The sequence below is a fragment of the Trachurus japonicus genome, chromosome 17 (genome assembly GCF_045865225.1).
Source record: "Trachurus japonicus isolate A0001 chromosome 17, Traja_1.0".
In the NCBI taxonomy this organism is placed as follows: Eukaryota; Metazoa; Chordata; class Actinopteri; order Carangiformes; family Carangidae; genus Trachurus; species Trachurus japonicus.
Window position 1 is genome coordinate 13,405,524 of NC_140923.1, and position 14,071 is coordinate 13,419,594.

General features: G+C 42.6%; 1 protein-coding gene across 2 annotated transcripts in view; it reads left to right on the top strand.

Annotated features, from left to right (window-relative positions):
* The window catches only part of piezo2b (piezo-type mechanosensitive ion channel component 2b), a 116,972-nt gene that overhangs the window by 101,937 nt on the left and 964 nt on the right, over positions 1-14,071 (top strand). Inside the window, exons 44-54 of one of the 2 annotated variants that reach the window (XM_085803786.1) lie at positions 1,871-2,003; positions 2,534-2,681; positions 3,765-3,976; positions 5,846-6,004; positions 7,207-7,354; positions 7,859-8,047; positions 8,489-8,581; positions 11,465-11,631; positions 12,263-12,391; positions 12,545-12,624; positions 13,068-13,278. In XM_085803786.1, the coding sequence (XP_085659912.1) occupies positions 1,871-2,003; positions 2,534-2,681; positions 3,765-3,976; positions 5,846-6,004; positions 7,207-7,354; positions 7,859-8,047; positions 8,489-8,581; positions 11,465-11,631; positions 12,263-12,391; positions 12,545-12,624; positions 13,068-13,278 (1,669 nt within the window). Of the gene's footprint in view, positions 1-1,870; positions 2,004-2,533; positions 2,682-3,764; positions 3,977-5,845; positions 6,005-7,206; positions 7,355-7,858; positions 8,048-8,488; positions 8,582-11,461; positions 11,632-12,262; positions 12,392-12,544; positions 12,625-13,067; positions 13,279-14,071 lie in introns of both variants that reach the window. The other variant, XM_085803785.1, reaches the window with a different exon arrangement.

The following is a 14,071-nucleotide window of genomic DNA, read 5'->3' on the forward strand; positions in this document are numbered from 1 at the left end:
TATAACGGGCCCTAGTTTGGTGGCGCAGCGCAGGTGGCGCAAGGTAGCGCAGCCAGTCTAATGCAAGTTTCGACCAGCGCAGCCTAGCGCAAAGTCAGATTGGAAGATTGGCAGATCGCGCTGCGCTGAGATAGGCGTGGCCGCGCAGCAGGGGGAGGCGTCACAGATTCAGCTTGGTGCAGTGCAAGTTTTGTGCGAAAATGTCCCGCCGAGGTTGCGCTGAAAGCTCGCCACCTCCAACCAGGTCTAGTCTCAGCGCAGCGCGAAGCGCAGCAGGTGCAGTGGAAGTTTGGCTGACTGACCTGCAGTGCACACACGTCACCAAGACCTCACAGGCAGATCTCCACAGTTCCAGACACATTTCAATGCAATAAATATCCACAATAACCACTATTTAATGCAACTAACGGAATCAACACGTGAATTTATATCTATATAGATTGTCCCGTCACATCTGACGTCAGATCAAAGCAGAGATCAAAGGCTGTGGCACGCGTAATGGAAACTCCACCTGAATTAACACAGCAGGGACGAACTGGCACTGAAAAGCAGCTGTGGATGTCCCAAGCAGGACTGTGAGGGTGGATGACTGCATGTCGCTGCCGTGTTGAGATACCACTCTGCCCTTGTGATGATTGCTGTATTTATTTATTTATTTACTTATTAATTCAGTAGCGCGCGACCGCATCACGCAGCCGTAATGAAAAACAAAACACAAATCATCATCTCTCTTAGCCCACCACAACAGCCAGTATATAGCCTACTACAGTATACTCAGCATCTCTATCACAGAAAAAAAAGAGAAAAAAAGAGACGGACAGAGAGAGAGAGAGAGAGGAGGACAGAGAGAGAAAGAGAGAGAGAGAGGGAGAGAGAGAGCGCTCGTCCTTTACGCTGATTTAATCTCATCCACATGGCGTTTGTTTATGTTGTGATTAGTGTAGCCTACACCTCTCATCTTATACACAGAGTTTGAATAAATGTGAGTTTCTTTATTAGTTTATTAGTTGTTGTTTCTTAGATTGCGTAGGGGTTCTCAGTGTATCAGATCAATCCTGGTTAAGTGTATTAGTAAACTCATTATTGGTCACTCTGAGCTCGGACCTCCGGACCAAAACAGCTGTTTCCTCCTGGGAGAGGTTCGGCCTCTGGCGTCGCTGTTTCCTCCGTCCATGTCCAAGTATAAAATGACAAACTTGCAGCGCGCATCACCCGCCGCGCAGTTAAAGGTGAGGAGAGGAGCTCCTTTGATTGGTGAAGATCTGACTCGGCTGTGTCAAACCCACTCCACGCCTTTCTCTCCTCCTCCTGTCTCCCTCCCGCCCTCTTTGCCGTTTGCGCCGGTGGGAGGGACGAGGGGAGGGATTGCGCTGGTCTAAGTCTGACTGCGCTGTCCAGCAAACTTGCGAAATGGACCTGGGCCCCACCCCGTTGGCGTGGCGAAGCTGCGCTGATGATAGACTTCACCTGGTCGACGAAACTAGGGCCCATAATGTTATCCATCGCTCTACTGATTGCTTTCTCGATGGTTTCGTTAAAAACAAATGCACATGGCCGGGAGGAGGGTTAGCAAAACAGCAGGAAAAAGACCGCTTTGTCTTGCATAGTTCCCCTTTAACAGTGTTTTGAACCCATCTTTTGTACTGGCTTGAATATAATATAACCTACTAATCAACAATAACCACCACAACAGTGTCAAACAGAAGCACTTATACCACACAGAACAACAGTCTCTTGTCCTCTCTGTCTAGTCACTGTTGGATTGGATTGTTTGTGTGTTTGTGTGTATGTGTGTGTATGTGTGTGTGTGTGCGTCTGTATCAGTGACTCACGGTTCATTTAGAGCTCGAAATGTAAATTGTTTCCACAGGAAGTACCACCTCCCACAACAGCAGCCGCAAGGATGGCAGCGAGGCCAGCGTCCACCAGAAGACCCGCAAGCAGATGATTATGGAGAAGCTGAGAGAGCAGCTGTACAAAGGGAAAGCCTTCATTATAAAGCGGTACGATGAAACACGCCGTCTCTTCTCCCACAGCTGCTGCTGCTGCTCACTCACTCACTGCTCGCTCCGTACTTTGAGACGTGACTGCGTGAGAAACAAATTGTGTAACTTTATGAGGCCACTGATGAGAAGCGTGCTCAGCAAATATTCTGGATGAATAATGGAGGATGCACAGTGGAAAATCACATCAGGGATACACCGGCTGGAAACCTCTCAAAGGTCCAGATTTAGACCTTTAATTACAGCATTCCCGTCAGACCAGTCAGTGTAATTTTTGTAAGTGCTGCCACGGATGATTCAAAAAACGTTATTGCTCTAAATTTAATCACAGAGGAACAAGTGGTTTCTGAGATATTACGTCTAAATCAGCGACTGAAACGCAAACAAAATGATACTTGGCTGAAAACATGAGCGTAATGGAAACTTCCAAATATCCACAAACAGGATGTGATACATAAAAACGATTTATTTCCGCTACACAGACGTTGACCTGGATCATTTTCACCTGTTTGAACTGTTGCCTGCTGCAGGTTCTTGGAGATCTACCTTCCCATGAGGCAGTTCTTCTACAACCTGATCCACCCAGAGTACAGCGCCGTCACGGACGTCTACGTGCTGATGTTCCTCGCTGACACCGTCGACTTCATCATCATCGTGTTTGGATTCTGGGCGTTCGGTGTAAGTTTATTTATTTTATTTTGTTTTAGATGGAGATAAATTCTTCTTTCTTTCTTTTTTTTTTCTTTTTTTACAAATTTTTATTGTTTTTCAACAGAAACACAGAACATACAATTTGCCATCATGTCAGTTACAGAAATAGATAAAATAAAATAAAATATTGCCATCCATCTAATCTTCCAGGCGACTGCCCCCTATACATCCTCACAGCACATATATCCCCACATTGCTCCGCGTACACACATTTCACCCATTAATGTAGTCACAGTCACAGAAATGAGGGTGTCTGACAACCACAAGGTGCTTATTATTATTTATTTGGGTATTATTTACCGACTTAGTTTATTTGTTGCTCGGTTCATGTTACTTTCAGTTTGTCTTTGTATGTATGAATGTGTTTGTATATGTTTTTATTAGGGTTTTTATATGTATATGACTATATAGAGAGATAAAGATTAGTAATCATATGTTAGAATAAATCTATATGTATATAAATATAAATATAAATATAATAATATATTAGAATAAATCCAGTTAAATAACTCATAAATTAACTTACTGTATAGATTATAATGACTAGATAACTTGATAGATAAATTCAAGTAATAATGACTAGATAACTTCATAGATAATTTATGAATAAGGGGTGGGAGTAAATAAGTTTTAATTCTTCCCACTCCTTTTCGGATATGAAACATACAAACAAACAAACAAACAAAAAAAATCAAATTACCTTTATTTTCATTTATTTTATTTTATTTTTTTTATGTATATTTTTTGTTCATATGTTGTCTTTGCAAAGTTTTTATGTTATGTCTGTCCATTTCTGTATTATGTTTTATTTCTTTTAACATGTCCGAAATAAACTTAAACTAACTAACTAACTAACTAACATCAGTTTCCTACACAGTAAGCAGTGATACATCAAGCAGATTAAAAACAAAAAAATATGGTAGTGTGTACTGTAAATGCCACACTGCAAACAAGGACACTTATGGATTCATCTCAGGTGGGCGTGAAAATTTTTCTTTCTGATGATGAACAACATCGAAGTAAAACACGTTTCCCTTCCTCCCCCGGTAGAAAAACTCAGCAGCAGACATCACCTCGTCCCTGTCGGAGGATCAGGTGCCGGGACCGTTCCTGGTCATGGTGCTGATCCAGTTCGGGACCATGGTGGTGGACCGGGCCCTCTACCTCAGGAAGTCTGTCATGGGGAAGGTCATCTTCCAGGTCATCCTGGTCTTTGGCATCCACTGCTGGATGTTCTTCATCCTGCCACATGTCACCAAGAAGTAAGAACCTGAGCTCACCTCAGACTTGATGCATTCAGTTTTCAATCTAAGGTCAATAAAGGCCCCATGGCATGAAAAATGTGATTTTGGTTATTTATTCGTGCTTGGGGAGGTCTCTGGGCCACGTATATATGCTACTGCCCCATGCATCAAACTGGTCATAAACGGAGAAACACACACGGCCCATTTGTAGGAACTGTCTCTTTAAGACGAGCGGATAGCACTTCCTCCTTTCTGTGATGTCACACACAAGGTAACTCCGCCCACCGTGACCAGTTGTTTTTTTTTTTTTCAATTTTTATGAATGCAGCTTAGGTTTCAGTTGCTTGCCTGTGATTGGCCCGACCACACGCCACTCAAAAACAGTCAGCCAATCAGAGGAGAGGTTCTCATTCTCTCTTCTGATTGGCCAAATGACCTGTGCCTGCTAGAGCTCCAGAAAGAGGCAACAGAAAGGGGCAGTAGAAACGATATTAAGCAGATCACAGGTACTCAAAACCAATGATACATCTTGTTAGGGATAACAGCAGGTAAATAAACCCAGAGAAAAGTGCACAGCATGGGGCCTTTAAAGGGATATTCCGGTGCAAGTTCAACCCGTGGTCTATCCATCGCACTGTGACACAGAGTAGGACCCCCCGTCGAGAGATCAAGTTTGCCGACTCCAAGCTTCTCTAGTTGTAGCGACTTCAGCACAGACAGCCAGATAGAAAAATACTGCCGTCTACGGAGTCAAGAGCCAACTGTGATCAAAAGAGCCACTCACAGCCACAAATAATGCTCAGAACAGCACAAAACAGTACAAATATGGTACCAACACATAATACAAAGCATCAAACACCTGCCAGCTTTGCCTGGTTTCCTCTCCTGGCTACAGAGACAGCAGTATTTTGTATTTTGTATTTTATATATTCTCTTTGCTGAAGTCACTACAATTACTACAGATCAATCACTAGAGAAGTTGCAGGCAAACCTGATCTTGATGTTTTAATTGAAAACAATAATTAGAGTTAAAACTGAAATCATAAGTGCAAAACCAACATTTTCATGGATAAGAAAGCCTAACAACGTAACCAAGAGATGAAAAACAAAACAAAATATTTTTTAGTGTATTTAATAGCTGATTTAAGACACCGGTCAAAACCAACTCTAACACAAGAGATGGTAGCAGAAAGCTGACAAGAGGAAGGCTAAAGGCACAGATATCTAGATGTGAGAGCAGCATGAGCTTGAAATAGGGGTTAGTATGGGTTCTGTATCTCATCTTCCTTATTTCTGAGAAACCTGTAGAGCTGCAACAAGAGTTTATTAATAGGCATCAATTTAGATAATCAGTTTATCGTCTAATTGATCTATGAAGAAGCAAAAAGATGTGTTTCAGACATATCTCGTGTTTTGAGTCATTCAAAGCCCTTGTGATGCACATATTCACCATTTTTGGACATATTCTGGGCCAGCTGATAAAAAAAACAGAGCAAAATGGGCTGTGGTGGGTGAGTGGTTAGAGAGCAGTTTGACTCCTGACTGGGACGATCATTTACTGTGTGCTACTGTGTGTCTGTTCCCCCATTCTCTCTCCACGTTTGCTGCCATACCTCCACTGCCGTATCTCATAATGGCTAAAGTTAAAGTTAAAAAAGATCAATAATTAAAGAAATCATTACTAAACGAATTCATTTATTGTCTGTCTATTATGATTCAAAATTGTTTTACGGTCTGGTTAAGAGAAGAAAAGATCTGAAGTTTTCATCTGGAGGTTTTTTTGTGCGTCTGTAAATTCCATCTGTGGTTTAAAAGAAAATTAAAAAGCTCATTCTTCATATCATTCGTGTTGACACAGTGTGTTTCTGTTTTCTCTTCTCCTCTCAGGCGATTCAACGAGAACACGGTCGTTCAGATGTGGTATTTTGTCAAGTGCATTTACTTCGGGCTGTCGGCCTATCAGATCCGCTGCGGTTATCCCACCCGCGTTCTGGGAAACTTCCTCACCAAGAGCTACAATTATGTCAACCTCTTCCTGTTTCAAGGGTGAGTGACGCACCGGGTGAGGAGGGGGAGTTAGGGGGAGTTAGGGGGAAGGTATCATTTCTTCCAGCTGGGCAAACAGGTCCGAGGCCCCGGTCATGTCAGGACGAGTCAGACAGCTGCTGCAGAAATGGACACCTGGACCCACCGGTCTGTAAAACGTGTGAACAAAATGCTCGTCAGAGGAGATGTCGACGATTTCAACTTTTGTTCTTTTGGTTTATGTCTATGCTCAGCTCTTACTGTGGCGTACAAAAGTTTGCACACCCCTGGTCAAAATTGCTGTTAATGTGAACAGTTAAGGAAATGGAAGATAAAATGATCTCCATGAAGTTACAGATGACACATTCCCTTTACATTTTAAACAATATTTATGTATATATTTTACATGACAGAAAAGGAAAAGGGCCTGGAGCAAAGGCTTGGCCACCCTGCATACCTAGATGTAACTGGTAAATATCTTGTCTGATACCTTGGTCAAAGTTATCTGAGAGCTCAAGTCTCCTGGGTTTCCCGTTCTTTTGCAGGAAGCTGCTGTGTTTCCCTTTTTCACTTTAAAACTGTACAAATGCTGATATTGATTAAATATTGCAAAAGAGTGTTTCAAGTTCAACTTTATACCTTTTTGCAGATCATTTCATCTTCCACTTAACTGCCCAAACTTTTGCATGATCCCACTGTGTATTGTTGTGTCTATAAGGCTGAAATGGTTTGATGTGGGTTTTGGTTTGTGACCGACAAAACAAGACAAGTTATAGTCCTCAGTCCTGTGTCTATTTAGAGGAAAAGATGATTAATTCAGCAAAAGTGTATAAAGAGAGTAATCAAAGTTAGTGATGATTTGATAAAGTTTAGGATTTTTTCTCTACGTGTGATAAACCTGCAAAACAAAAGTCGAAGGTCGATGGAGAAAATGTCACAGAATAAGTTGGGATCGTTAAATCTGGGAAAGCAGATCTGTGACCTTTCTCTCTCCTGCTCCTTCAGCTATTAGATTATTACATTTCTGTTGAGGTAAAAGAGGAGAAACAGTTTTTAAAAGCACACAATGGTTACCAGCGCTACACTGGGTTATTACCAATGATCATAAAACAAGAAAACAAAATTAAAAAAAACTCATAAAAGAATACGTCACTGCATGTGCAGCCATTTTAACTCGACAATAACACAGGTTTCACTGAGATTTGATTGTGTCGTTTCACCAGCTTCCGCCTGGTGCCGTTCCTGACGGAGCTGCGGGCCGTGATGGACTGGGTTTGGACCGACACGTCTCTCTCTCTGTCCAGCTGGATCTGCGTGGAGGACATCTACGCTCACATCTTCATCCTCAAATGCTGGAGAGAGTCTGAGAAGGTATTTTTCATCGTGGCGTTAAAAAAGAGTCGACCTCGGAGCCAAATCCTGTCATGTTGGAATTCAGTCTGGATATTTATCATTGTTAAAGTAGATCTCTTTGCTTTTTTTCTTTCTTTTTTTCTACCGCTCTCTCATGCTTGTGTTTGTTGCTGCGTGATCCACGTTGGCTGGGTGAAAGCACAAAGCAGAAATATATGGACCCTGGTATTAAATAGCAGAGATATATTATATCAGCGGTGCCCAATATTCCCAAAAGCACGATAAAAATGTCTCTCTCTACTGTAAATAGTGGTATTGAAGTTGTAGTTCAGTTTTTGTTTTATCTTTACTCAGGGAGATCCAGTGAACTGACTTTTTCTCATGGATTTTCAAAACAGTCCTGGTATTAAAAATCACACAGCGGAGCTTCAGGAACACAGTCTGTGGAAAAAACTGCTCTTTACAGTGTGTGTGTGTGTGTGTGTGTGTGTGTGTGTGTGTGTGTGTGTGATCGGTCTGCAGAGGTACCCGCAGCCCCGAGGCCAGAAGAAGAAGAAGGTGGTGAAGTACGGGATGGGAGGGATGATCGTGGCGCTGCTGATCTGCATCGTCTGGTTCCCTCTGCTCTTCATGTCCCTTGTAAAATCCGTAGCCGGAGTCGTCAACCCGCCGCTGGACGTCTCGTTCGAAATCACCCTGGCCGGCTTTCAGGTGTGGACACTGTTTCTTTCATCAGATCATTTATAGCTGAAAAAAAAACAAAAAAAGGGGCTTTACTGAGAAACAGACACGGCCAAGCTGAACCAAAGAGATGCTCCGGCCAAAGCCAAAGCCTTTTAATATGACAAGAAACCCCGCCGCTGCCTTCTCCTTCTGGGACGGGTTCAAGCTGATTTTTGATGAAGTGAATAAATCAGTGAGTCACTCTGCGGCTGGAGCCCAGAGTTTTATCTCGGCGTCTCGAAGCAGAAGAAGTTTTTAGAGCAGTGTACTGTATCAGGAGCTGGTGGCCTCGGACGGGAGAGAGAAACCAGATGGATGTGGTGAAGTTTCTAGGCTGAGTGTTACATAGATTTCATGTATACATTCAGTCTGAACAAGGCTTTTCTTCTTTGTTTTCTTTATTGAATCTCCTCTTCTGTCTTCTCACAGCCCATCTTCACCATGAGCGCTCAGCAGAAACAGCTGCAGCACGTGACGCCAGACGAATTAAAAAAATTTGCACTGAACTACTCAAATAACGATGTAAGTACAAGAAATAACGACAGCTGCGCAGCGATGGATCGGGTCCGGGCTGTTTTTAGCAAATTTAGGCAATTCTGAGCAACAAACATGTGAATAGGAAGACAAGCGAGTTTACATTATAAAGATCATTTTGCATCATTTCAAGGTTGAACTACAACCTCTGACACCTAAGTCCGTCTTCTATCTCACTTTGTTAACTGGCTAGTGACAATTTACATGAGGCCTCACAGATTGACTAAGCTAGTCACATGAATGTGACTGAATGAAAACCACCTCTTCATAAGTAAGTAGGCCTAACTATTGTTTAAAATATAATTTTTGTATTGACTGCAATGTTCATAATGAGTACAATTCAAAATACCGTTAAAAATTCACTTTTTGAGGTAAAATTCTGATATGTATTTGTCAAACATTATCTACCATGACTCTAAAATTTGGTACGTTTGTCTCCCAAAGACTCTTTGTAGTTTGATGTGTTATATGTTATATGGGGGCGGGACTAGATAAGCTTTTGCTTCTCCCGCTTTCCCTTTCGGCCATGTGTATTGTATTATTTGAACTAAGATGAAGTGTGATGATGATGATTTAAATTGACATGCCCGAAATAAACAAATTGATTGATTGATTGATCCTCGTCCCCGTGGTTGGGTCTTGAACCCAGATCCTTTGGCACCGTGATCCAGCACCTAACTCACTGAGCTAATTGTCTGGTAGTGAGACCTGGTGTGTGGCTTCTCAAATAGACTCATGGGGCTCTATTTTGCTGGCGCAACTCAGAGGGGCGCAGTGATGCGAACCCTGGCGCAGCCGGTGCAGTGGCATTTTCCTCCAGTGCAACAGCGTGCGCAGCGGATTTGATAAATGGCAGACTGCTGTGCGCCGAGATGGGAGTGGCCGCGCAGCAGGGGGAGGTGTCGACAGATTCACCTTGGCGCAGTGACAATTTGATGCCAATAGACCGCGCCGAGAGTGCGCCGAAAGCTCGCCAGCTCCAACCTGGTCTACTCTCAGCGCAAGGCGAAGCGCAGCCGGCGCAGTGGCAATTTGACTGCCCAGCGCGCAGTGCAGACACGTCACCAAGACCTCACAGGCAGATTTCCACAGTTCCAGGCACATTTAAATGCAATTAATAATCACAAAAACCCCTATTTATTGTAACTATCTGAATCAGCACATGCACCTACGTATATATCTATATCGATTGTCCCGTCACACTGATAACAGATCAAAGGCTGTCGGCATGCGTAATGGAAACTCAGCCTGACTGAATTAACACAGATGAAACCAGGGAGGGACTGGACAAAAAAGCAGCCGTGGATGTCCCAAGAGCAGGACAGTGAGGGTCGCTGCTGTGTTGACACTACACACTGTGCCGTTGCGATGATCCGCTATATTTATTTATTTACTTATTGATTTATTAGCAGAGCTGCCGCATCGTCACGCGACCATAACAAATAAAACTGAAAACAAATAAACTATCATCTCTCACAGCAAACCACAATCAGCCTCGGCATCATAGTGAGCAGATATTCACATCTCCCATCTCAGGTAAATTCTAAAGAAAAAAGAAAAAGAGAGACGCTCCGTGATGCCTCCGTTACGCACAGCTGTTTGTTTATGTTGTGATCTGTGGACACGGGTTTAAATATAGGTTACTAAATATGAGTGTCTTTATTAATGGAAAAGATGACCTGGATAACATCATAACCTCCTCCCTCCCAGACTACTTTTGCATCATCAGCCTGTGAGGTCTGTTCGCGCGACCATATATTCGGACACTGCCAGCTTGGACCGGACCAGAACATCAGTGAGAGATGATAGTTTATTTGTTTTCAGTTTTATTTGTTATGGTCGCGTGACGATGCGGCGCTCGCCCTCTAATAAATCAATAAGTAAATAAATAAATATAGCGGATCATCGCAACGGCACAGTGTGTAGTGTCAACACAGCAGCGACCCTCACTGTCCTGCTCTTGAGACATCCACGGCTGCTTTTTTGTCCAGTCCCTCCCTGGTTTCATCTGTGTTAATTCAGTCAGGCTGAGTTTCCATTACGCATGCCGACAGCCTTTGATCTGTCATCAGTGTGATGGGACAATCGATATAGATATATAGGTGCATGTGCTGATTCAGATAGTTACAATAAATAGGGGTTATTGTGATTATTAATTGGAACTGTGGAAACCTGCCTGTGAGGTCTTGGTGACGTGTGCGCACTGTGAGCTGGGCAGTCAATTGCTTCCCTCTTCCACGGTGAAATCAAACTTGCGCCTCGCACCCGCGGCGGATTTAAAGGCGAGGAGAGGAGCTCATTTGATTGGTGAAGATCTGACTCGGCTGTGTCAAACCCACTCCACGCCTTCTCTCCTCCCTCTATGCCATTTGCGCCGGTGGGAGGGAAGTAGGCGGGATGCGCTCCGCTGCGCTTCGCAGGAAAATTGCAAACTGCTCCTGGACACGCCTCGTTGGCGAAGCGAAGGCGAAGCGCAGGGCAGATCCGCCACGCCTGCACCTAGTTTACGAAAATAGAGCCCAGGGTGTCACCGCCCAGGCAGCATTTGGTAAAGCAGATTTCAAATAGGTCAAAATGTCACAAATTCTAATATCTAAACAAAAATCTGATAATACATAAATTGCATCTTGACAACATGGGAATGTTGGTGATTTGTTTTTAATGATAAGTGTTTTGCTTCTCAAGAGAAAATGTGATGTTTAAAATGCCACTCTTACATTGACTCCAGTTGTTCCCATTTGAGCAGAACTAGTGCTTATAGTGCGCAGTTATCATTAAGTGTTACCAATACTGTCTAATCAATCAAAACTGGTTCAGCCAGATCTCAGTTCTCTGTGTGACTCAGTGTTTTTGTGTTGGTGGACGCAGGAGGCGCTGCAGTGGCTGGAGCGCTACACGGCAGAGGACCTGATCATCGCCGAGCTGAAAGGCAGCTCCAACTCCCTGTGGACCATCAGCCCGCCCAGCAGAGCCAGTCTGATCGACATGTTGAACTCCACCGAGGACTTCCCCGTCACTGTGTCCTGGTCTGTGCAAAGGTTCGCACCGACTGCATGTTCATTCATATTCATGTTTTTAAATATGTGAACATGTTGTATCCTTTTGCGGGTTAGGGTCAAATAAGGGTTGGCAAGATGAGCAACACAACGAACATAAAAGCACCGTGCATCAGATTTGTTAAAATGTACATTTTGTATTCATGTTGGTTTCATGTCATTTGAAATGTTATTGAACCATTATTTAACAAAAGTGAGGCTGAATGCCCCTGAAAATGTCAAATGGTGTAACCACAAAAGAATGATTAATATTCAATATTTTAAGTGTACTTATAAAAAATATACTTTCTTCTGAAAACATTAAATTGCTGTTTTTCTATATTTAAACTTTAATGCATTCAGCAACACGGGGCATGACATATCCTAAAAACACCTCTTTTCTAAATAATGTGACAAATTATGTAAAATTTCAATAATCATAGTGTTGCATTGCAAAAGTGAATAGCATTTATTCCACATAATCCCAGATTTATTTTCCTGTATATACTGTACTGTAGTCAGATTTTTATGAAAACATACCGGTTACACCGCTTGACATCAAAATAACTTGTTAACATTTGAAATGTCATTATTATTATTATTATTATTAACATTATGTTTGCTGTGATCTCAGAAACCTCACTCTTGGTGCCAAGTCTGAAACAGCGTCTGGAAAACTGGTGAAGCCTCTTGAACAAAATATCAAACAGGAACTGATAAAAATGCTGAACGTCAGTGTTGGGGATGTCGACGCCAAAGAAATGTGAGTACATGAGAACATGAGAACCACGATCCGCCATAATATCAGATCTTTGATCTGTGTTTTCACAAAAATAAACAGACTGTTCATCTTTTTCACACTGGGAGGTGAAGAGAGACAAACTGTGCTGCAGTAACAGCTTCTTCTCCTCTGCAGAACACTGACAAATATCTTCCCACGTTTCATCCGAGCCCCCAGTGACTCGGAGGCCAATCCTGCCGACCCGCTGTATGAAGGTGAACGCCTTTTAGAAAACTAAAACTTACTGTAGGACCCACAATATTTTTTATATAAAGCACTGAATGATCTTTATACATTAATTTGATGCCACCGTGTTCAGACTTTGAACATTTCTTCTGACCAGGCTGCTCCTGTGACACCGAGCCACCACAAACCACCACCAGAATGATCTGAAAGAGTTTAATATTACTGTAAAACCTTACCCCACAGTAAAATACAGTGGGTTTTTTTTTAAATGGAAAGAAAATATTAGGTCATGCAGTGTAGTCAGAGTCAGTTTATTTGCCATTTGCAGTGGAATCACATTGGAAACGGTTGCAAGAGCTCAACAAGAACCATGAAGAGAAGTTACTCAGCCTGGCAAACCTGATGTACATACAGAATGATGTTGTAGATACAGAATAATCTTTACTTTCTTTTTCCCCTCCCGTCCTTGTAGGTGAGGATAAGAAGATGGAGGACATAAATGTGAAGTTGATGCGAAATAAGAATAAGTCGGATCAGATCCAGGAGTGGTGGACGGTCAACCAGACAAAGCCTGGCCGCATAGTGAAGAGGAATCCGCAGTACAAGTACGACGGAGGTCTGGAGGTCTACATATTCAGCGACCAGGTCAGCCCGCCCAGTCTGGGCTTCCTGGCTGGATACGGGTGAGTTATTTACGTGTTTAATATTCAAAGTATTAGAAGTTAAAGGGTTATTCAACATTTTGGCATATTGGCCCATTGCCATAATCCCTATAGTCATACAGTAGCAGTAGGTTCGTTACCTTTAATTGTCGGTGCAAGTTATTTTATGAACAGCGGAGCAGAGCCGTGAACTGCTCAGAGCTCCGCTACAGAGGCTCATGGGATTTCTTGGTTTCCTTCATCAAACTCATCAAATACACAATCCAACAACTCCAAAACGCTCTGGTGGACAAGTTGTGACCTGCACATTCACCATGCTATGAGATAACTGAAAATTAGGAGACAGAGTTGTTTTAGAGGCAAATGCAGAGACTGCTTGCTGAAAAACTGCCTCCGACAGGAACGAGCATCAGCGGTTTTGCATGAATTTGCCTCTAAAACAACTCTGTCTCGTAACGTTGTCATTATTATTTTGATTAACAGTATATAAATAGAGGGGGTAGGACCAGAAAAGTTTTAAACTTCTTCTTACCCCTTTTGAACATGGCAGGCAATTTTCTCTTAGAGATGATGATTGCCAATATGCACTTATCTGATTTTTTTTTTATTTTTGTTATTTGGTTTGTTTTTGTTTTTATTAGCCTATGACATGTTCAATAAAGAATCGAAATCGAAAAAAAACGTTGTGTTACTATCTCATAGCGTGGTGAATGTGCAGGTCATAACTTGTCCACGAGAGCGTTTTGGAGTTGTTGGATTGTGTATTTGATGAGTTTGATGAGGGAAACCAAGAAATCCCACTAACCTCTGTAGT